This window comes from Chiloscyllium plagiosum, chromosome 11, assembly GCF_004010195.1.
Source record: "Chiloscyllium plagiosum isolate BGI_BamShark_2017 chromosome 11, ASM401019v2, whole genome shotgun sequence".
NCBI lineage: Eukaryota > Metazoa > Chordata > Chondrichthyes > Orectolobiformes > Hemiscylliidae > Chiloscyllium > Chiloscyllium plagiosum.
The window spans coordinates 24,211,625-24,234,314 of record NC_057720.1 but is presented as its reverse complement, the minus strand read 5'-3'; the positions used below and the strand labels follow the sequence as shown (position 1 = coordinate 24,234,314).

The 22,690-nt window shown below is 40.0% G+C and overlaps 1 protein-coding gene across 2 annotated transcripts in view; it reads right to left on the bottom strand.

The window, feature by feature from the left end:
* LOC122554223 (glycogen debranching enzyme-like) overlaps window positions 1-22,690 on the bottom strand; it is a 103,231-nt gene that overhangs the window by 64,242 nt on the left and 16,299 nt on the right. For both annotated transcript variants that reach the window (XM_043698894.1, XM_043698893.1), the window contains exons 5-10: window positions 14,418-14,621; window positions 9,659-9,840; window positions 6,635-6,746; window positions 4,473-4,590; window positions 2,476-2,578; window positions 2,278-2,375 (exon numbers count right to left, since the gene is read on the bottom strand). In XM_043698894.1, coding sequence (XP_043554829.1) covers window positions 2,278-2,375; window positions 2,476-2,578; window positions 4,473-4,590; window positions 6,635-6,746; window positions 9,659-9,840; window positions 14,418-14,621 — 817 coding nt within the window. The remainder of the gene's footprint in view (window positions 1-2,277; window positions 2,376-2,475; window positions 2,579-4,472; window positions 4,591-6,634; window positions 6,747-9,658; window positions 9,841-14,417; window positions 14,622-22,690) is intronic.

Below are 22,690 nucleotides of genomic sequence, written 5' to 3'. Positions count from 1 at the left end.
TTAGGTGGAGGAACAGAGGGATCTTGGGGTCTATGTACATAGATCTTTGAAGGTTGCCACTCAGGTGGATAGAGTTTGTAAGAAGGCCTATGGAGTATTATCGTTCATTAGCAGAGTGATTGAATTCAAGAGTCGTGAAGTGATGTTGCAGCTGTACAGGACTTTGGTTAGGCCACAGTTGGAGTACTGTGTGCAGTTCTGGTCGCCTCACTTTAGGAAAGATGTGGAAGCTTTGGAGAGGGTGCAGGGAAGATTTACCAGGATGTTGCCTGGAATGGAGAGGAAGTCGTACGAGGATAGGTTGAGAGTTCTCGGCCTTTTCTTGTTGGAACGGCGAAGGATGAGGGGTGACTTGATAGAGGTTTATAAGATGATCAGAGGAATAGATAGAGTAGACAGTCAGAAACTTTTTCCCTGGGTACAACAGAGTGTTACAAGGGGACATAAATTTAAGGTGAAGGGTGGAAGGTATAGGGGAGATGTCAGGGGTGGGTTCTTTACCCAGAGAGTGGTGGGGGCATGGAATGCGCTGCCCGTGGGAGTGGTAGAGTCGGAATCATTGGCGACCTTTAAGCGGCATTTGGATAGGTACATGGATGGGTACTTAATCTAGGTTAGAAGTTCGGCACAACATCGTGGGCCGAATGGCCTGTTCTGTGCTGTATTGTTCTATTGTTCTATATTGTTCTATTGTTCTACAAGGTAATGAGAGGCATGGATAGAGTCAACAGCCAGAAACTTATCCCCAGGGCAGGACTGACTGGCACAAGAGGTCATAGTTTTAAAGATATTAGAAGGAAGGTATGGAGGAGACGTCAGAGGTAGGTTCTTTACTACAGAGTTGTGCATGGATGGAATGCGTTTCCAGTGATGGTGGCGGAAACAGAGTCATTAGGGACATTTAAATGACTGCTGGACGTGCACATGGACAGCAACGAATTGAGGGGTGCTTAGGTTAGGTTCTTTTATTTTACATTAGGATTAATCCTTGGCACAACATCGCGGGCCGAAAGGAATGTTCTGTGCTGTACTTTTCTATGTTCTAAGACTCCTTGAGGAGCTGCCAGCTCAATTGACTAGACAAGCTAGTGTGGATCAGATTGGGGCCAACAGCATTGGGTTTGATCTCTGTTAGAACTGGGATGGATTTGGAAGCTGGCTCTTCATTCTAGCACTGGTGTTGTGGGTCAGAGGAAAATGTTGATCCATTTATTTGAAAAGTAAACATTAGGATACAGACTGACAAACATCCTGAGAACAGCCTAAACAGTTGCACTGCAAAAAGGTCCTAGTTTACTGCTCCACTTTATCAGGCTAAGATTGTGGATTTGCAACTTAACAAGTCGTCAAGAGGACAGCGTAAAATATTGTGCAAGTACTCTAACTCGGTGGCTCCTGCTGCTCTCCAAAACTGCACTGCCTGCTATTTGCCAGTACATTATGATACTCTACAAGTTAGAAAAAGCAATGATAAACATTAACATTCCCAAAATTCGTGAAGTATTTCAAAATCAAAAAGTAGCATCAAGAATGGTGCAGCCATCCTGGGAAAGAGCAGTTAAGATTTGTGTGGTTTTTGAAAGAAAACTCCATCATGAGATTTGCACATTGCTGGAAAAGCCAGCATATTTTGCCCATTCCCAATTACCCTCGAATAGGGTGGGTTGCTAGACATTTCAGAAGCCAATTATGAGTCAACTACGTTACTGTAGATTTGTCGGCAGATGTAGGCCAGACTAGCAAACAATGCTAGGTTGCTTTATACAAGGAACTTCAATGAGCTTGATGGGCCTTTTAAAACAATCAATGTTACTATCATGGTAACTATTATGGCAACTAACTTTATGTTCATCACTAGTCAACATCTCCAGCAAAATAATGGGTAACAGTCATGTGCTGGATGTGGCATAAAGTACAACTCACTGGCAGAGATCACGAACTTTAACTTGCTTAAAGACATCAAGCAGTGTTCAATTAAATTCACGCAGAGTATGAACAATGCAGCCACATGTTTCATGAGTGGATGACAAGAGTCACTCCAGATTATAATTGTGCACTTGAGACCCAGACCATGAAACTTATCACATCACTTATCATATCAGCATTCTCGTTAAAGTCTGTTGTGAGAGGTCCCTCATTTCTCCACGCAGCATCTCAGGAAACCATGGAATGGACAGTCAAATTATGGTTTACAAGTTTATCTTGGCATACAAAAGTTGCTCTTCAAGGAAACTGACATACTAAGTATGCTTAGGTTTAGTGGGGTTTTCACTGTACCTTGTCACTAGAGGATTTTTTAATGTTACAGGTCCAAGTTTAGGGCCATAGTCTGCCAGGCGCTCGTAACTTACAGTCCCCAAAATGCAGTTCACAGCCTGAAAGCACATGACACTGCATTAAATTTCTCGACAGTAATAAAGTCAGCTCATTTAAAAATTCACTCAGTGACAGGAGTAAAACTGAAATAAAACCTGCCTGCTCCTGATGCCAATGTATTTCCTGATAACGTTCCAGGTTTAACTCTTCCAGTTTTTGACGGACCCAGTTACAGCACTCTTCTATTTCTTTAGGACTGTTACTATGAAAAGAAAATACAAAAGAAAACGTGAACAATTCATGGCTCACAGTAAGCAGTTTGGTAATCAGTGGATTTGTAATTCCATAGCATCTTTCATGACAGCCATTGAAGTATTTTGAAATGTAGTCACTGTTACAAGGTAGGGAACAGCAGGATCCTCCAAATAGCAGTAAGACAATAATACCTAAAAGAGCCAAAGAATTTTTTTTTTGATATTCTGGCCAGGACAACAAAATAAATTGCTTGACTCTTTTTCACTTATTGCAGTATAATTTTTCCTGGTTCAGCAGAGGGGGCAAATGTATGTCTTGGATCCCAGTATATTTGCATCCTTTACCTTTAAACATTCCATTTTTTTTTTTACTATCCAACATTTCTTACGGGTGCCACGACTTTCAACACCTTACAGTATGACAATTCAGGCTTCAAGCAATTCTTCATTACGGGCATCCATAAACATGGTCAACGGCTTCTGGGACATTTTAAAAGACAAATCGCCTGTTTTCACAACAGAGGGGAATAAGGCAGTTATCATGGTTGTGGTGGGAAGGTTATGAAATATTGGGTGGAAGCAACAAGTTAGAGAGTTAGTATGAAAGGGTTTAACGTTTTGAAAGTCAGTACACGTGTAAGGCTAAATGAAATACATCTGAAACTGTTAAGATTCTGATCATCATTTTAACCCTCTCTACCAAAAGGTATAGTAGAGGTCTGTTAGCTGTTACATTATTTGAGAGATAGTAAGAGGCAGCATCGGTAATTACAGGCCAGTCTAACTTTGGTGAAAAACTAATTTAAAAAATAACTTTCACTACAGTTAAAAAATTAACTTACTGGATTTTACGAGACTAATATTGTAAGAGTAAAAGTTCACATAAATCACTGACTTCTAATTTATTTCTAGCTGCCAGACCTTCAACAGTATATCCTTTACAGGAGTCAGGTATAATACTGGCAGGGTGCATGTGTGGACATCAGAAGCTGCTCTCAGATTCGCTGAGTAATGATGACAAATGCCATAAGCTTCATTATTATTAAAAATGCAAGATTTGGATAGTTTGGCAGCTCAGAAAAATGTGTGTTATTAAACAAAAGTTAATCTCAAATGTATGTACTCAAATACATTGCAATGCACATACATTTATTTGTTGAAACAAATACCAAAAAGGCTCACTTTAAAAACCCTTTAAAATTATAAGCTGTAAAAATTAAATACCACACATGGGGACTCTTGTGGCACAGTAGCAGCATCCCTATCTTTGATCCAGGAGTCCCAGATTCAAATCCCATCTACTTGATTCGAAAATATCTTAACTACTGCACATGGAGTTGCACATAGGAGGTTCCACTTAATAAGGTGGTTCATGGACTCCCAGGCTATCTATGTTTTCTGCAGCCTTGAGAAGTCTGTTCAATATATACTGTTGGCTTTGAGGGGAATGCTCTTCAAATTTTGTTTACAGTTCAGCACCATGTTCTTGATCTTTGTCTACCTGGTGCAGAGGGCTGGTGGGCAAGCAAAGCATTGGGCTTCCTAGTAAGTGTGCTCCAGAGCCTGGCCAGGATGACCACAGACTGGTTCAGGCAGCAGGTGGTTGAGGGGGTTTGTTTGGGCTGACTTCCTGCCCCTCATTTATTGATGTGTCCATGCCTGGTGCATTTGAGAGAGGACCCTTATGCCCATTAGAGACTTTCTGTGGCTGGTGGCTGCTGTGTGGACTGGAGTGCATGACTGGCCTGAAAATGAAACCTTAATTTACATTTTATGTTGACATTAATTGCTTTTGTTAATTTAAATTTAAACAATTTAAAAAAACACTAAACTGCAGAATCAACAATCTACTTCTCCCTATTTATCGTCTATTTATATTTAAGTAAATTTTGTATAACTTACCCATGAGGCACAAACAACTTCAGTAATGTGCTTATGTTAATAGCACACCCAAACCTCTTAAATTCAGGATCCTGAATAACCTTAAGAGGCTGCTTGGTGTCACATTTTTTCTTCTCACCTTAAATAGAAATAAAATAAACTTCTACAATTGTTAGCCTTAGAAACACAAGGATTAAAAAAAAACTCAAACTTTTTAAAATGCAAATATTCTCAATACATCATGGTAAATAATTTTTGCGGCATTCAAAATTCATGGGGGCAGCAGGCAAATTCTCCCCAGAACTTTATTCGCCCATGGGGCAAGCCTGAGAAATTGCATCGCTGTGAACAGAAGGTAAGGAGGACTTGCTCCTCCAACTACATTCTACTCACCTTTGAACTTGTCCAGAGGAAATGTGGAAGAGAAACAACCTATAATTTCTCCTCTTGAGCAGCTAGTTAAGTGTGTGTCAATAGTGAGAAGGTTGGTATGGTATGCAGACTCTGTTGTTGAATGGCCTTCTTCTGCACCATTTCCAGCATCTGCAGTCATTGTTTTTACCTCGTTGATTTTAACCCTACTGCGAATCCTCTTGCAAGGATGCCTGCCTTGAAGAAGTTTTCCTCCTCTCTCTACAAGCTGCTCCTTGGATGCTGCCTGGCCTGCTGTGCTTTTCCAGCACCACTCTGATCTAAACCCTCCTTCTGCACCATAACTAATCTGGGGCAACTAAGCATAGGAGGGGGCCGAAATCCAGCAGCTACCTATCCTACTGGGTCTTGGAGGAGTTCAGAGAGGGGCAGGGAGAGGGAGAGAGGGGCAGGGAGAGGGAGAGAGGGGCAGGGAGAGGGAGAGAGGGGCAGGGAGAGGGAGAGAGGGGCAGGGAGAGGAGGCAGAAAGAGGCAGAGGGAGGCAGAAAGAGGTGGGGGAACAGAGGCAGAAAGAGACACAGAGATGGAGAGGCAAAGAGAGACATAGACAGAGAAAGAGAGAGAAGGCAGACAGGCCACTAGGGGGCTGGGCAAAGGAGAGAGGGAAGCTGTCAGGAGAATGTGAGAGACATTGCAAACAGGCTAAGCAAGGTGCTGCAAGGAAAAAAAAGTTTCAAAATTGCCAACAAAGAAATGCTCATCTACGTAGGAGTACTGAAATCAATGAGCTCAGGAATGCCTGCAAACAAATCTGGTGTCCCATAATTAAGGCTGTTTATGTTGAGCAGCTACTTTATGGAGAAATATGTAGTGAATGCTATTATAATGAACACTGAATTAATACAATTAATTTACAAGATACAGTAAAAAGAAAGGAGCAACTGTTTGGTTAAAATATCCGAGCTTTGTGCATGCAATGAAAATATACCATTCATCTCACCAAGCTGAATCATGTTTGTGAGATACAGCTATTTTGCACAAAAGAAATCGTTGCTAACTTTAAAAATCACACAACATCAGGTTATAGTCCAACAGGTTTAATTGGAAGCACACTAGCTTTCGGAGCGACGCTCCTTCATCACCTGATGAAGGATCGTCGCTCCGAAAGATAGTGTGCTTCCAATTAAACCTGTTGGACTATAACCTGGTGTTGTGTGATTTTTAACTTTGTACACCCCAGTCCAACACCGGCATCTCCGAATCATTGCTAACTTTTGCCTTTTGTCTTGTGCCATTTTTAAATCCCACGGTATTTAAGGAATTTAAGACTCCCTTGTATATTGTGGCTTTAAGTTTGATGGAAATTTGATAACTGAAGATATTGACATATTCTTCAAATTCTACTGCCACGTGTAGTGATTATAACAAGGGCAGCCAGCTGGACATCATAAAATACACGTTCCTTGATTGGGACTGTTAATCCGGTCCAATCAGGGAGCCCTGGATGTCAGATTAGAACAGGCATATCAGATATACTGTTCACTGAGAATGGGATGTGAGGGAGCTGGATCAGTGTCAAGGACTCTCCACGTTTAGGAAAAGGATGACAGGATACCAGCCTCTGTGGAATTAGTTCACCATGCAAGTCCAAATAGTCTATACCTCAACAATTACAAAGGTCATGTGACTGAATTATCTAATAATTGTGTTAGTGACAATGAAAACCAGTAATAAGGCACCTGAAAATCAAGACTGCCAAACAATCTCAAAAGCAATTCAAAATGAAAAATTGTGCGCCAAAAGTAGTGTACCATATTGTAGTGCATTCTGGAAGTCAGACACAAATTTGTCAACATTAACTTGATAGAATTCCCAAAGCCGCAGTTGAGGAAAGATGTCCTCCCACATGATTATGCGAAGATTCTGTCAAAAGAATAAAACATAGTTATCTTCCATCACAGATTTACTTGTTTCTGTGAACTTTTAATCCAACTTGCCCTTGCTAGCATCTGTGTACTGCATGAACCTCCTGTCATTTCTTTAAGGCTCAACCTATCACAAACATGCTGCTGTTCCCTCTCGGCTCACAAATGTATGTTGCCTCACCTTAAATGCATCAATGTCATTTACTAAAACTACTCTGCTGCAAGGCATTGTGGGGGGAGAACCAGCCAGTGGCTGGGGTACACATTGGTACCAATGACATAGGTAGGAAGAGGGATGAGGTCCTGAAGGCTGAATTTTGGGAGTTAACAGCCAGATTGAAATCCAGGACCACAAAGGTAGTAATCTCTGGATTACTATCTGTGCCATGTGCTAATGAGGGTGCAGCATAAGATAAGGATGCAGAAAATTGATTAGAAAATTGGTTAAGTAACAGAAAGCAAAGAGTAGACATAAATGGGTGTTTTTCTGGTTGGCAGTGGCTAGTGGTGTGCCTCAAGGATCAGTGTTGGGGGCTGCAATGAATTATCATTTACATAGATGTTTTCGAATTGGGGACCAAGTGTAGTGTGTCAAAATTTGCAGATGACATTAAAATGAGTGATAGAGCAAAGTATGCATAGGTTAAATGAGTTAGCAAGGTTCTGGCAGATGAAGTACAATGTTGGTACATTTGAGGTCATCCATTTCGGTAGGAATAACAGCAAAGTAGATTCTTTGCCAGCGTCGGTGGTGAAAGCAGAGTCATTAAGGACACTTAAGTGACTGCTGAACAGGCACATGGAGAGCAGCGAGTTGAGTTAAGTTATTATATTTTACATTAGGATTAAACCTCGGCACAACATCGTGGGCCAAAGGGCCTGTTCTGTGCTGTACTTTTCTATTATTTAAATGGTGAAAAATTGCAGCATGCTGCTGCGTAGAGGGACCTGGGTATCCCTGTGCATGAACTACAAAAGGTTGGTTTGCAGGAGCATCAGATAATTAAGGAGGCAAGTGGAATATTGTCCTTCATTGCTGGAGGAAGGGAGTTTAAAAATAGGCAGGTTATGCTGCAGCTGTGTCGGGTTTTGATGAAGTCACACCAGGAGTACAGTGTGCAATTTTAATCTCATTACTTGCATTGGAAGGAGTGCAGAGGAGATTCACTAGATTGATACCGGAATTGAAAGGGTTGGCTTATGAAGAGAGATTGAGTAGGCTGGGACTGTACTCATTGGAATTTAGAAGAATGAGTGGGGATCTTATAGAAATATATAAAATTATGATGGGGAATAGATAAAGTAGACGCAGGGGGGTTGTTCCTAGCGGGTGAAACTAGAACTTACAGCTTAGGTCAGAGTGGTGCTGGAAAAGCACAGCAGGTTCAACCTGGATAAATGCGAAGTGATGCATTTTGGAAGATCGAACTTGAAAGTTGAGTACAGGATTAAAGGCAGGATTCTTGGCAGTGTGGAGGAACTGCGGGATCTTGGTGTGCAGGTACATAGATCCCTTAAAATTGCCACCCAGGTGGACGGGGTTGTTAAGAAAGCATATAGTGTTTTGACTTTCATTAACAGGGGGATTGAGTTTAAGAGCCGTGCAGCTCTATAAAACTTTGGTTAGACCGCACTTGGAATACTGTGTCCAGTTCTGCTCGCCCTATTATAGGAATGATGTGGATGCTTTGGAGAGGGTTCAGAGGAGGTTTACCAGGATGTTACCTGGAATGGAGGGCTTATCTTACAAAGAGAGGTTGACTGAGTTCGGACTTTTGTCATTGGAAAAAAGAAGGAAGAGAGGGGACCTAATTGAGGTGCACAAGATAATGAGAGGCATAGATAGAGTTGATAGCCAGAGACCTTTTCCCTGGGCAGAAATTGTTAACACAAGGGGTCATATTTTAAGCTGTTTGGTGGAAAGTATAGAGGGGATGTCAGAGGCGGGTTCTTTACGCAGAGAGTTGAGAGAGCATGGAATGCATTGCCAGCAGCAGTTGTGGAAGTGAGGTCATTGGGGATATTTAAAAGACTGCTGGACATGCATATGGTCACAGAAATTTGAGGGTTCGTACATTAGGTTTGCCTGACATGAGGATCAATGATCGGCACAACATCGTGGGCTGAAGGACCTGTTCTGTGCTGTACTGTTCTATGTTCCATATACTAGGTCAGGCAGCATCCGAGGAGCAGGAAAATCGACGTTTCGGGCAAAATCCCTTCATCAGGAATGGCTAGAACTTGGAGGGCTTAGTAAGAGGAGCAGATTTAAGACTGGTGAAGGAATTCTTCCTCAACTCAAAGGGTTGTGAATTGTGGGATTCCCTGCCTAGTTAAGCAATTGAGGCTACATCGTTGAATGTTTATAAGGCAAAGGTAGGTAGATGTTTGAACAGTAAATGAATCAAGGATTATGGTGAGCAGGCAGGTAAGTAGAGCTCAGTCTGCAAAAAGATCAGCCATGATCTTATTGCATTGCGGAGCAGGCTCAATGGGTCAGATGGCCTATTCCTGCTTCTATTTCTTATGTTCTTATGCACTCATGTGATTGAGTGCGGCATTCATAACAATTCTTCAGGCAAGGAAATTTCCCGTGTATACAAATGCAAATAATACTTACACAAAGTGAGTTAGCTGATCTCAACCATAACTGGGATATTAAAAGGTTATAGCACTCTTAGGCTAAGGAGTATCATTAATAACAAAAAATGGCCAGGCTTGTCTCCCCACCAATTGCTGTCCTCACCCTCCTTCTATAAATGAGGGCAATCCAAGTCAATGACTTGGTTGACTTCCAGCATCCATTTCGTTTTATAGTTCTCCCCGCCCCTAGTATTGCAGCTCACACCTTTCTGAAGAGATATTCTGAGGGAAAAAAGGATGCTTTGAGTATAATTGTCTTGTGCTTACATTAAGTTGGTCTCCAGTTTCAATTCGAGCAGGCAATCCTCTATCCTGATATTTCCCTTTGGCCACATCACAAGTAAAATGCCACAAGGCTCGATCTAAAAGCCAGGCTGGTTTCAGATGAGGGGAGTTTAAGATGTTGTAGGAACATTCTGGGTGTTTCTTCAGCCAGCCACTGTTGGCAGCTAGTGAGCAAATGAGAAGAAAAAGTTAGAAGCAAACATTCACTATCCCTTATAAAACATAGTTGTATAAAGGTAGACATCAGCTAGACCTTCATTCATAATGCACTAACTCTGCTATGTTCTATTTCAGAGCAAAATATTGCAAAACCTTTGCAAAATTAAATGAGATACACCAATTACAAATAACAATTTAACCATAACCTGTTCTCCATACTTGAGATATTTCAACCTATTTCATTAAATCTTCTTGGAATATTTTGAGCCCACATTTATTTTCCTTTGTATTTAGCTCACTAAAATTACAGAAAGGAATGAATTGCTGCCTTGAATGCCAAAATTAGGATGATTAGTTTTGTTTTACAGAACCTTCACAATCCAATAGCTTCTTTGTGGAAAAAAAAGCAAATGGGTTGATATCTATTCTGTTTTCTGATAGCTGATAATGATAACCTCAGACTCTTCTACAGGGGAATTTTCACAGGAGGTGCACAGTTAATGCAGGACTTAGAAACTTTATGTCAATAAATGCATTAGTTGTAGAAAGAGAGGAATATTTGAATATAGGACAGACACTTCCCTGCAAATATAGAGTAGCTCAGTTGGTTGGATGACTAGTTTACGATGCAGATTGATGCCAAACATTATGGGCTATTTTGTTTTGCACTGATTACTCTTTAGGACATGAAAAGAATACCAAGGTAAAGGAGAACAAAATGTATGAGAGTGTGTTGATTAATATCTACTCTGATCAATAGAAGCTTGCCATGGAGAATGCACTAGTTAAATAAGAACTAACAGGTTAACTACCAAGCTTTGTTTATATCTAAACCAGATAGATTAAATTGACTTGGCCATAACACTGTCCTGAGCAACGCCCCAGGTAATGGCTACAGTCTGTTTTGTTAAGTGTGAACAGCGCTAAATATGTAAATGCGCTGGCTGGCTACAGAGTTCAAGGTCCTCTATCTTAATATATGTAGCTTCCACGATATCAAACCTACATGGCAAGCCCAACTGAATTTTAAACTGGTTGTTAAGTGTAATTCTTAGCACGTTCAGAAATATTCAGATGTTGGATCACATCCTGTGTCAGACTCTGTTTTGACAGTGGTGCATTTTTCATAGCAATGCCTCTACGAACCACAGTTCACTCTCCAACCTATCAGGGTGCTTCTCAAACACTATAAAAGGTTGGCTCCCATTTACACTGGTATATTCACAAATAGGAGTTAGAGAGATATCTATAGCCATTCCACCCATCATGTCTGCACCAGTCAAAAACAACCACGTAACTGTTCTAAACTAATTTTCCAGCAGTTGGCCCAAAGCCTTGTATGCGTTTGCATATATAATTACTTATAGAGTCATACAGCACAGGAGGAGACCCTTCAGTCCACCTTCTTCAATGTTACAAGGTTTTCTGCCTCTACCACCCTTGCAAGTGAGTCCCAGGTTTCCAGCATCATCTGGGAGAAAAAAAGTTTCCTCACATCTGCTCTAATTCTTCTGACCCTTCCCTTAAGTTTATGCCCACGATGAACCCAAGGCAAAAATGCATCAATCTTTTGTTACCCAGTAATACTTAAGCATATTAGAAACAATAATATAAATCTGCTAACAGATTGAACTAAAAAGCCAGTAACTCTTGGTACTGTGCATTAATGTTACATAACCCTTATCTTAAAGGTTACTATATACGATTAATATATTAAGTGAAGAATAAGACTCCTCAAAATATCAAACTACAAATGCTTCCTATAGAGTTCAAAGTTAAAAATAACAACACCAGGTTACAATCCAACAGGTTTATTTGGTAGCACTAGCTTTCACAGAACTGCTTCTTCATCAGGTAATTATGGACTAGAACGAAGAATAATATTTCAGTTGAAAATAAACTGCCTAATTGCACAACTAACTTAATTCTTCATCGCGTAGCCAGTTCTAACTTGACATTTCAAAGGCAGTGTCAAATGCTCAGCACCCTGACCTTTACAAAAATAAATAAGGCTCGTCATCACGAATGTTGAGTCTCAAACATCACCCAGTATACACTGCTGCTAATCAGTAATTACTCTTTAAATAGATGACATTCCACCTTTGACATTTTTAAACCCTCTCCTGCACATGGCTATTTCAAATCAGATTATGAAAATACAAGGTTCAAGAGCGCCTTTAGTACACTTATGATGAATTGGTTTTGAATGTTTCACTAGTTTTAAAGAATTCAGAAAATAGTGACGTTACGACCACTCACCCTAAATTAACTCAGCAACCAGTCTCAAGTGTATAATGTTGTTTATCATTTTTGATTGAATGCATCTTAATCAAAAGCAGCAACCTCTTGGACTGACAGTATAAACAGACTAAATCAGTTAATTTAATTAAGTTGCAGATATTAAGCAGCTTTAACAGGATTTAGTGGAAATTTGTAAGTGGGTATACTTGTGCAACACATTAAAGTAACAAAACAATTGGATAGAATCACAAAACAGTTGATAAAAAGATTTCCAAGATAAACCGGTTGAAGAAGCAACTGTTTATTTATTTATTGCTCAAGCTACGTGATTTCCACACTGACTCAGTAGCAGAATTTTTACCTTTAGTTGGAAGATTATGGTTTCAAGCCCCAGTCCAAAACTTGAGCACATTGTATTTTCACATGTACTCACTCTTCAATGGACAGACATAATTCCAAGAAGCTGCTTGAGATCTTCGAGGAGAAAGTGAGGACTGCAGATGCTGGAGATCAGAGCTGAAAATGTGTTGCTGGAAAAGCGCAGCAGGTCAGGCAGCATCCAAGGAACAGGAGAATCGACGTTTCGGGCATAAGCCCTTCCTGAAGAAGGGCTTATGCCCGAAACGTCGATTCTCCTGTTTCTTGGATGCTGCCTGACCTGCTGCGCTTTTCCAACAACACATTTTCAGCTGCTGGAGATCTTGCCAAGTGAAAATTGTCAACCATGTTTCTAATCTTGCTCCTAATTGATATATTTGTTATATTCATATGTCTCCTTCATTAAAACAATAGAACTTCCCAAGACAATTTATGCCTAATGTTGTCCTAAAGTTATGAAATAAACAAATAAATGCAAGTCTTACTTTCAGACTGTATACGCTATCAAATGAAGGTGTGAAGGCAATACAATGAACTACAAACTTTGGATTTTTGCAGTGCAACTTTATTCTAGATCTAATAACCAGAACTAGTACAAAAAAAAACTCTTCACAATTAATTTTGAAATATCTAAATTGTAAATACAATGAGACTTAAATTTTTATTTAGGGAAAAGATTTGTTTACGCCCCAAAAATTATAAAAAGGTTTCCAATAATAGCTTCAAATAGTAGGTTTTTAAATCCAGGATTTGAGTATCGTTGAAAAAAAAAGTATTTGTCAAGTTCTTTTATCGTGCACTCATCAGAACAATGTCTTGAGCAATCAACCTTTCCGGTTAAAACTTTAAACAAAGCTTGGCAGCTGTCAGTTATCAATAACTAGTGCATTCACCATGGCAACACCTCGACCTATCACTTACCAACCAATCAACACTCTCCTCTCTCAGCATAAATGTTGTTTAACTTTTAAATTTCTTGCTGAATTTGCATAATCAGCTCAAGATAAAAATCTTTGACAAAACAAGTCTTATTTCAGCAATATTGTTAGTTTCTATGGATCAGACGTACAAATGATGCTTTAAAGTATAAGAAGATAGAATGACATCAAGTGACAACTTTTTCCAATAACCATAGATGTACAATACAAAAAAATTAAATGTTTAAATCTGAAATAAAAACAAAGTATTGGAGAAACTCAGCAGGTCTGGCAGCATCTATAGAGATAGAAACAGAGTTATTATTTCAAGTCCAGTATGACTCTTCATCGGAACTGTCAATTCTCAGTTCCTTTATCTGGCTTAAGGCCATAAGACACAGGAGCAGAAATTAGGCTATTCCGTCCATTGGATCAGTTCTGCTATTCGATCATGGCTGATAGGTTTTTCAACCCCATTTTTCCACTTTCTCCCCTTAATCTTTGATCCCCTTGGCAATCAAGAACTTAACTATCTCTGGTTAACCATGATTAATAATTTAGAAATGCAAATTATAACTCAGTCCTCTTGCAAAATAATAAATCAGTGCTGATGATATCCCGCTTTACCTTAGTGCTATTTTCTCAAAATGCTCCACTGTTACTAAATTACCACTTCCTCTAACATTCAGTATTGCATGAGCAGAAATGTCCTCCAATTAAATAATGGGAAGACTGCAACCAATCCTTTCAGTCCTTGCATCAGACTCCATTCCCTCGCTAATAATTCCTTCTCTTTTTCCCAAGCAAAAGTCAGAGATGGAATCAGTCTGTCACAACTTTGGGTGTCCAAATTTGATTCCAAGGTGAGCTTGTGACTTCATCTTCAAGCCAACACTAACCCTGGCAATTCCACCAATCTGCCCCATCTCAGCTCAGCTGCCGCTGAAAACCCATTTATGCATGTTATTTTCAGACTTCACCATTCCCTCAACCTGACACAAGTGTGGCTATCATAATAATATTGGAAATTCTCCTTAATTTAGTACCTGTATGGTTGTAGACCACATCTGTTATGCAGAGCATGTTCCACTCCTTTTTCAACTTCTCGACTAACCTCGCAACATCATTCCAAGTGTGAATTTTTTCAGGCCGAGAAAAATCAGGGTTTAGTTCCAACTGGTCTGCTAAGGAATAGCATGATCTGGACATTCCAAGAGTTTGTAATGGAGTAAAGTGTATCATATTATAGCCTATTAAAAAGAACAAATAGAAGTTATTGCTTATTTCTGTTCAAATAAATTAATGCAGGACTTCAGCCAGTAATATAATTTTATAACTAAGAACAAAGAGAACTAAGAAAATTTACAGCCCAGGAACAGGCCCTCCTGCCCCCCCCCTAGCCTGAGCCGATCAAAATGTACTGTCTAAGCCGGTCGGTTAATTCCTAAGCATCTGTATCCCTCTACTTCCCACCCACTCATGCATTTATCCAGACACATCTTAAATGAATCTACCATGCCTGACTCTACCATCTCTGCTAGCAACACGTTCCAAACGCCCATCACCCGCTGTGTGAAGTGCTTGCTGCGTGTATCCCCCTTAAACTTTGCACCTCTCACCTTGAAAGCGTGACCTCTCGTTATTGAATTCTTCACCCTGGGAACAAGTTAAAACTATAACCAAAATTTAATAATGAGCAAAGTTTTCCAATTTGCAAATTTGGTTGTCCCCAGATAAATAGTTTGCACTTGTATAGCTTTATAATCTTTGGCACCAAAGGATGATCCAAAATGCTTCATAATCTTATTGTCAACATTGCCTGAAAGAGTAGCTAAACTTATCTCACAGACAAATAAAGCAGTTATTTAACATCATGAAGATGAGACTTTTTTTTCCCCAATAGTATTGTTAAGGATGAATGCTAACTGTGTTTTATGAAACAAGTGGCATTGCATCATTTATTCCTATTACACCTAATAAGCAGATGTTCTCCAAAAAGATGTCCTTGCTCTCAAACTTTATGCTGTATTAGTTCAGATTATATGCTGTAGCGCATCTCAAATAGAGTTTCTGATTCAGAGCCAAAGTTCCCTGAACTGAATGAAACTAATTCTTCAAATGACTTAATAAAACTTAACTGTGTATTCTAATTGATTTCATAATTGTGGTGTGCATTTGTATGTAGAAGGCTGAGGAGTTAGAGTAAAGGTCAATTATTTTGCTGCTCGTCGGATGCTGCCTGAATTGCTGTGCTCTTCCAGCACCACTGATCCAGATACTGTTTATCAGACCCAACTAGCAGAAAGCAAGTTAAAATGTCCTTGCTAATTTTAATTGCTCCACCATTGGTGGTGATGCCTTTAACTGTCTAGGCATGAAGCTCTGGAATATCCTCGCTACATTTCTCTGTCTCACTTTCCTCTAAGACATTCTTAAAACCTGATTCTGACAAAGCTCTTGATGATTATGTCTAATGTTATGTGGCTCTGTGTTATAATCTGTTTTATGACATTCTTATAAAATGTCTTGGGATGTTTTATTACATTAATGATGCTTTATAAACATTAAGTTGTTGCGGTCCGACATGGAAACTTTATTTGGAAGCAAGCTGCCAAAGCTGTACACTTTGAGCCTACACATTTCAAACAACATAAATAAACTGGCAAGATAAATGCGGGCGAGGACTAGCTGTGTAAATAGCTGACCTTGCTTAGCTATATGGAAAGCAGCTTGTTCAGAGAAACAAAACTAATATGAGATAACAATACAGATGTGAATACACATAACTGAAGGTGGCTGAACAATTTAAAAAATAAATATATGCCTTCTCAAAACTTAAGAGGGCTCCCAGAACAACTGGAAACACAATTTGTGGACTGCCGCAAGATAAATTCTAATTAGTCAGCAAATTAAATGCGGCATGGTTCCTCAGTGGTTAGCACTGCTGCCTCACAGCACCAGGGACCCAGATTCGAGTTCAGCTTGCGCGACAGTCTGTGTGGAGTTTGAATATTCTCCTCATGCCTGCGCAGAATTCCACCAGGCAGTCCGGTTTCCTCCCACAGTCCAAAGATGTGCAGGTTAGGTGGATTGGTCATGCTAAATTGCATAGTGTCCAGGGATGTGCAGGCTAGGTGAATTAGCCATGGTAAACGTAGGGTTACAGGGATAGGGTGGGTGGGGAGGGCTGGGTCTGGATGGGATGCTCTTCGGAGGAGACCTGATGAGCCAAATGGCCTATAGTCTGCATTGTAGGGATTTTGTGAAAATAGGTTGCATCAATGCTCAATGTAATGTCATGTCATAATGTAGAGATTAACAATATTGTTATCAGATAATGTACACATAACCTTGCCGATTAAACCTACTTGACCCAGGATTTCACAATAGTTATTGTTGCAGCACCAACCTTTTTATTGTGATAGTATTAATGGTAATCACGTTTAAAAATGAAGCCATTTCTAATTGTTGTAGCTTGAATTTCATATGATCAACATCTCACAGCTTAGTAATATCCTGTTCATGCAAGCATTTTAGGGTTGTTTTCATATGCATGCTCTCGGATTAGCTTGACTCCAGCACTTTAGATATGTTTTTTTAATAAACTCCTTTTTCATGCCAACAATGTTTGTAGGTCATGTTGGAGAGAGAGTTTTCATCTTGAGCACCCAACATCCATATTTTATCTAAAATCTAGCACCCACAATTGTTTGAATTCTATAAAAATAACTGCCAATTGTACTTTTCAGAATATTGTACTCTCAAAGGAAAGGACACTCTCGATACAATGGAAGCATTTTTACAGGAAAGAAATGTTAGCCAAAAGGAATCAGTTCTATGTATTACCTGGAATGAGCCAGATAGTTTAAATTAACTAAGAAACAACTCTGCTTACGTAAATGTGGGGCCTGGATCATACTCAAAGCAAATGCAGTGCCTTTCCGTTAAGGCAAAGTCAACAATCCTTTCAAATTTCAATTATTCTTCCTTTGTTCTAACCTTATAACATTAACTTACAAGGTATCAAGAGTTCACGCGACATGAAACTTTCAATAGGTATAAAACAAAGTGAAACAGGATCATAAGTAAGTGCTAATAAATGGAGCTAGGTTAGAAATTCATGTTATTTGCTTTGGAAGGTAACGATAGGTAATGATTTATTTTCTTTAGAAGCATTTCAGTTAATATATTGAATTGCACAGTTGAAGGTTACCAGACAGTATGCAGCAACATTCTTGGGAAATAGAAATGTATTGAGTGGATGAACCATTGATCCCAACTGCAAAGAAAGCTCAACAATTGCCAATTCACCCTGCAGACTCCCTGCCTCTATTCCTGATGAAGGGCTTTTGCCCGAAACGTCGATTCACCTGCTCCTTGGATGCTGCCTGACCTGCTGTGCTTTTCTAGCACCACTCTAATCTAGACTCTGGTTTCCAGCATCTGCTGTGCTTGTTTTAACCTTCTAAATTCTGCTAGTCCGATTAGATATTTATGCCAACAACCCCAGTATCACGTATATAGCTTCTGAAATTAAGAACTGTTGACAATGCAAACTTGTCATTTGTATTTTTATGAAAATGCATCATCTTGTTTCATATCTAAACCAGTTATATTTATCCTTCAGGCGTAAGAATGAAATTGCTTCAGTAGCTTCGATCGAGGCACAGGGAAGGTTTCTGTTACTGTAGCTACCATATTTAGAGTCTGTCTTTTGTCATTCTATGAGTGAAATTTTCCCAAGCCTGAATGACATTGACAAGTTACTTGGGGAAATATTCTAAGAAAGGAAAAATGAGATTCTTGACTTCGAAAGGAAAAAAGTCCAATTTTGTGCGTAATGTTTTATCAGTGACTGGCAATTAGTGTATTTGCATGCATTAACACTTTTATTGTCCAATGTCAATTCATTTATATGCAGCTTGGATTTGCCCAGGGAAGTGGAGGGAGCCTAGATAGAAGCTATTCCAGACATGACAGTTATCTAGCAGTTGTAGCTCATTTTTTCTCTTCTTCAAGTATCCATCTTGGCCAACAGTCCTGAACACCTCAGAGCACACTCCATGGACAGCAACTGCCTGCATTCTCCATCCACAAGGGGTGGCATCAGAAAAGCACCAGCCTCACTACATTAACAACTACATTATTGTGGGACTGAAGTCACATGTAGGCAGGACCAGATACAGATGACAGATGTCTCTCCCTAAATGACATTAGGTGAACCAGATGTGTTTTCCTGAATCAGCAATGGTTTCATGATCATTCAACTCTTATTACCAGATTATTGAATTTAAATTTCACCATCTGCCATAGTGGGATTCAAACCCAGGTTCCCAGAATATTATCCAGGTCTCTGGATGAATAGTCTAGTGATAATACCACGAGGACATTGCTTTTCTTCTCTCACAGAAAGGAGACGACACAGAAGCTAGGAGCAGGAATAGACCATTTGGCCCTTTGAGCCTCTTTTGCCACTAAATGCTCTACTTCAGGATATCTCTGCAGGAGTTCCTCAGTGAAGGGCCCCAAGCACAAGCCTAATCAGCTGCTTCAAAAATAATCTTCCCTCCATCTTAAGGTCAGAATTGTGGTTATTTGCCAATGATTGCACAACATTTCAATGATTGTACAATGATTGCACCATTCATGAAGTTTCAGACACCGAAGCAGTCCACGTACAAACGCAGCATGATCGGGACAATATTCAGAAAGTGGTAAGTAACATTTGTGCTGCATAAATATCAAGCAATGGCCATCTCCAATATGAGACAGAGAATCTAAGCTCTGTCATTTGACATTCAATGGCATCATCATCATCACAGAATCTTGTATTAATAACCCACTTTCACCCTGCATCTTTGTGTTCAAGGGATCAAAACAACTCTCTTTCTCATTCTTGAAAGACATCCAACGCTTTGGCCCTAAGTGCTTTCAGTAGGAGAGAGTACCACAGGGTCATCACTCTTGGATGAAGACATTTCTTTTCATCTCAGTCTTAAATGGCTGACCTTGTATCCTTAGACTGCGACCTGTGGACCTCGTGATCATTGGGAAATCCTTTTTACCCTGTCAAGTCCTGTTTGAATGTTTATCCTGTCATTATTCCAAGCTCTAGTGGATAATGTCCTAACCGATACAGTTTCTCTTCATATGTCAGTCCTGGCAGAGACTGAGTCCAGTCTCCAATCCAATAGAATATGAGCCAGTTAATGCAATAGGTGAATGTTGCATGACCTAGTGTACTGGGAAATTATAGAGAGGCAATGCATATCTCAAATTATAATAAGTGGCATAGTGTATATGAAATGGAAACTGAAGCTCCCCCAGAAAATAATGACTACAATATGATAACTTTGACTTGGTGTGCACAAAAGACAAAAGCCAGATATTCAAAGAAATCAAGACATATAAAGCAAATGGAAAGCAAAATAAAGAAGCAAATCAATTTGAGGTGAAACATAGATTGCTTCTATAAGTCCCCAAAAGAGAAAGGTGACAGCCTTCTGGAGATAACATGTCACAGGCGCAAAGATGAATCAAAAAACTTGCCAGGAGTCTAAAATAATATTCAAAGGAATAAAACTATAATAACTCTTAGTTATTCAAGAGAAAGGTAAAAACTACAATAGATGTTATTTGAGTTAAAGGAAAAGATTAAAATAGTAGTTAATATGCTGAATGATTTATGCTTTCAAGTATTAACCAGGATAGACGTAACAAACCTTCAAAAACAGCAAATGCTTAATAAAATGACCAATTAAATGGAGGTCAGAGAATAAATGCATAGGGACAGGAGTCACATATTACTAAACGCTGAAGCACAAATGAAGACATTGGATTTAGAAGCTCACTGAATTGTTAAATCAGAAAATTCTAGGGTTCAGGCCATTAACCACTGCTATCCAACAAAGCTTACATTTTCCTCCTCTTTCTGTCAGCCAATTTCTTATCTACATCCAAGTTTTTATCCAAGATTAAACAGTACCTTTTTTGGAACATTGCCAAATGTTCTTTGGATGTTCAGGTGCACAAGTCTTTTTACAAGCTCCTTCCTTAAAAAAGTGCTGAGATGATTGGGTAAGCGGGATGTCCCTTTTCAGAGCTCATTGTGATTCCAGTTGTACAGATAATCAAATGGTCAATTTAAATTATCACAGCATATGATTTTTTGATAAATAACTGTTAGCACCTCAAAATTACACCTATGCTGAACCCTAATACGCAAAATGGTCGAGTAATCTATTAGATTATTGATACTAATGATAACATAAACCATAGGAGCAGAAGTAGACTATTCAAGCAAGAGATCATAGCTGATCTGATAATCCTGAACTCCACCTTTCTGCCTTTTCCCTGGAACCCTTGATTCCTTTACTAGCTATTTTGGTCTTGAACATTCTTAACAATCTAGCCTTGACAGCCTTCAGAATTCACTACTCTCCCAGAGATGAAATACCTCCTTATTCACATTAGGTCGTGGAATACAATGATGACCTATATCTCCTAAGGTGATATGGCATGCGTAAAACGCATACTATAAAGTGATTATATTTGTTATAACATCAAAACAAATATTCCAAGAACAGCATGAGTGCGCACCTTATTCCTGACAAATGGGGTCTAATTTGTTGTATTGGCTGATATTTTTAGTTACTGATTAAGGACTATATTCTGGAGAGAACCATGCACTTGAACTTCAGCACTCAGCATACAGCCAACTGCAAACACAAAGTTACATCTGAAGTGCAGATATCCAAGATTAACTATCACTTCTCTCAGTATAATGTCAAGGAATTGATTATTTATTTGTTCATAGAGTGTTTCAATCACTGTCTATTTCTCATTGCTCTGGAGAAGGTGCTGGTGGACAACTGCATGTGGTATAGTCATACATCTCAAAAGAAAGTTCCAAGATGATGAGCAGGAGAAGAAGTAACAACAATTTTAGATCAGATTCAGATCACTTACACTGTGGAAACAGGCCCTTCGGCCCAACAAGTCCACACCGACCCGCCGAAGCACAACCTACCCAGACCCATTCCCCTCCACCTAACACTACGGGCAATTTAGCATGGCCAATTCACCTTACCTGCACATTTTTGGACTGTGGGAGGAAACCGGAGCACCCGGAGGAAACCCACGCAGGCACGGGGACAATGTGCAAACTCCACACAGTCAGTCGCCTGAGGCGCGAATTGAACCCGGGTCTCTGGCGCTGTGAGGCAGCAGTGCTAAGCACTGTGCCACCCACTACAATCGCCAATCCTGCCATGGCACTGCAAACATGGCTGGCTGGCCCACCTCAGCCCTTCACACGGTCAGAGAGACTTGGCCCTTGACTTTTCATTAGGCAGTTGTTGTAGGTTTAGAAAATGCTATCAAAGAAGCATTGATGAATCGCTGCAGTGTATCTTACAGATGGTATACACAGCTGCTTTTGTGCACTGGCACCTCAGGGTGATTAAGATAGTTGGTGGAGTAACAATCCAGTCTACTTTTTAAGAAAATTCCCCAGCATAATATCAAGCCTCTCATTCAGGATGTGGACAATATTCCATCATAAAACATGACACAAAGATAGGTGGGGGTCAGGTACTGTTGAGAAAGTGGCAACGCTGCAGAAAGAATCAGGCTAGGAGATGGAGCAAAAAACATGACAGATGGAATACAATGTGGGAAAGTACAAACATTATGCACTTTGAATTTAAGAGACTGGAACATGGAATTCCTAACACTTTAAAGCAGCGTTCCTCCACAAATCAGAGCAAGTGAGCACTGCATGCTGGAGATCAGAGTCAAGAGTGTACTGCTGGAAAAGCACAGTAGGCCAGGCAGCACCCAAGGAGCAGGAGTATCGATTTTTTGGGCATAATGTCTTCATCAAGAATGAGGCTTGTGGGCCGGGAGGCTGAGAGGTAAATGGGAAGGAGGTGGGGCTGGAGGGAAGGTAGCGGGAATGTAGATGAAGGTGGGGGTGAAAGTGATAGGTTGAAGAGGAGGGTGGAGTGGATAGGTGGGAAGGAAGATGGACAGGTCAAGAGGGCGGTGCCAAGTTGGAAGCTTGAAAATGGGTTAAGGTGGTGGGAGGGGCAATGGTCCCTATCCCACAAGCCTCATTCCTGATGAAGGGTTTATGACCGAAATGTCGATTCTCCTGCTCCTTGGATGCTGCCTGACCTTAAAAATGTGTTGCTGGAAAAGCACAGCAGGTCAGGCAGCATCAAAGGAGTAGGAGAATTGACGTTTCGGGCATAAGCCCTTCTTCAGGAATGAGGAGGGTGTGCCAAGCAGGCTAAGATAAAAGGTAGGGAGGAGGACT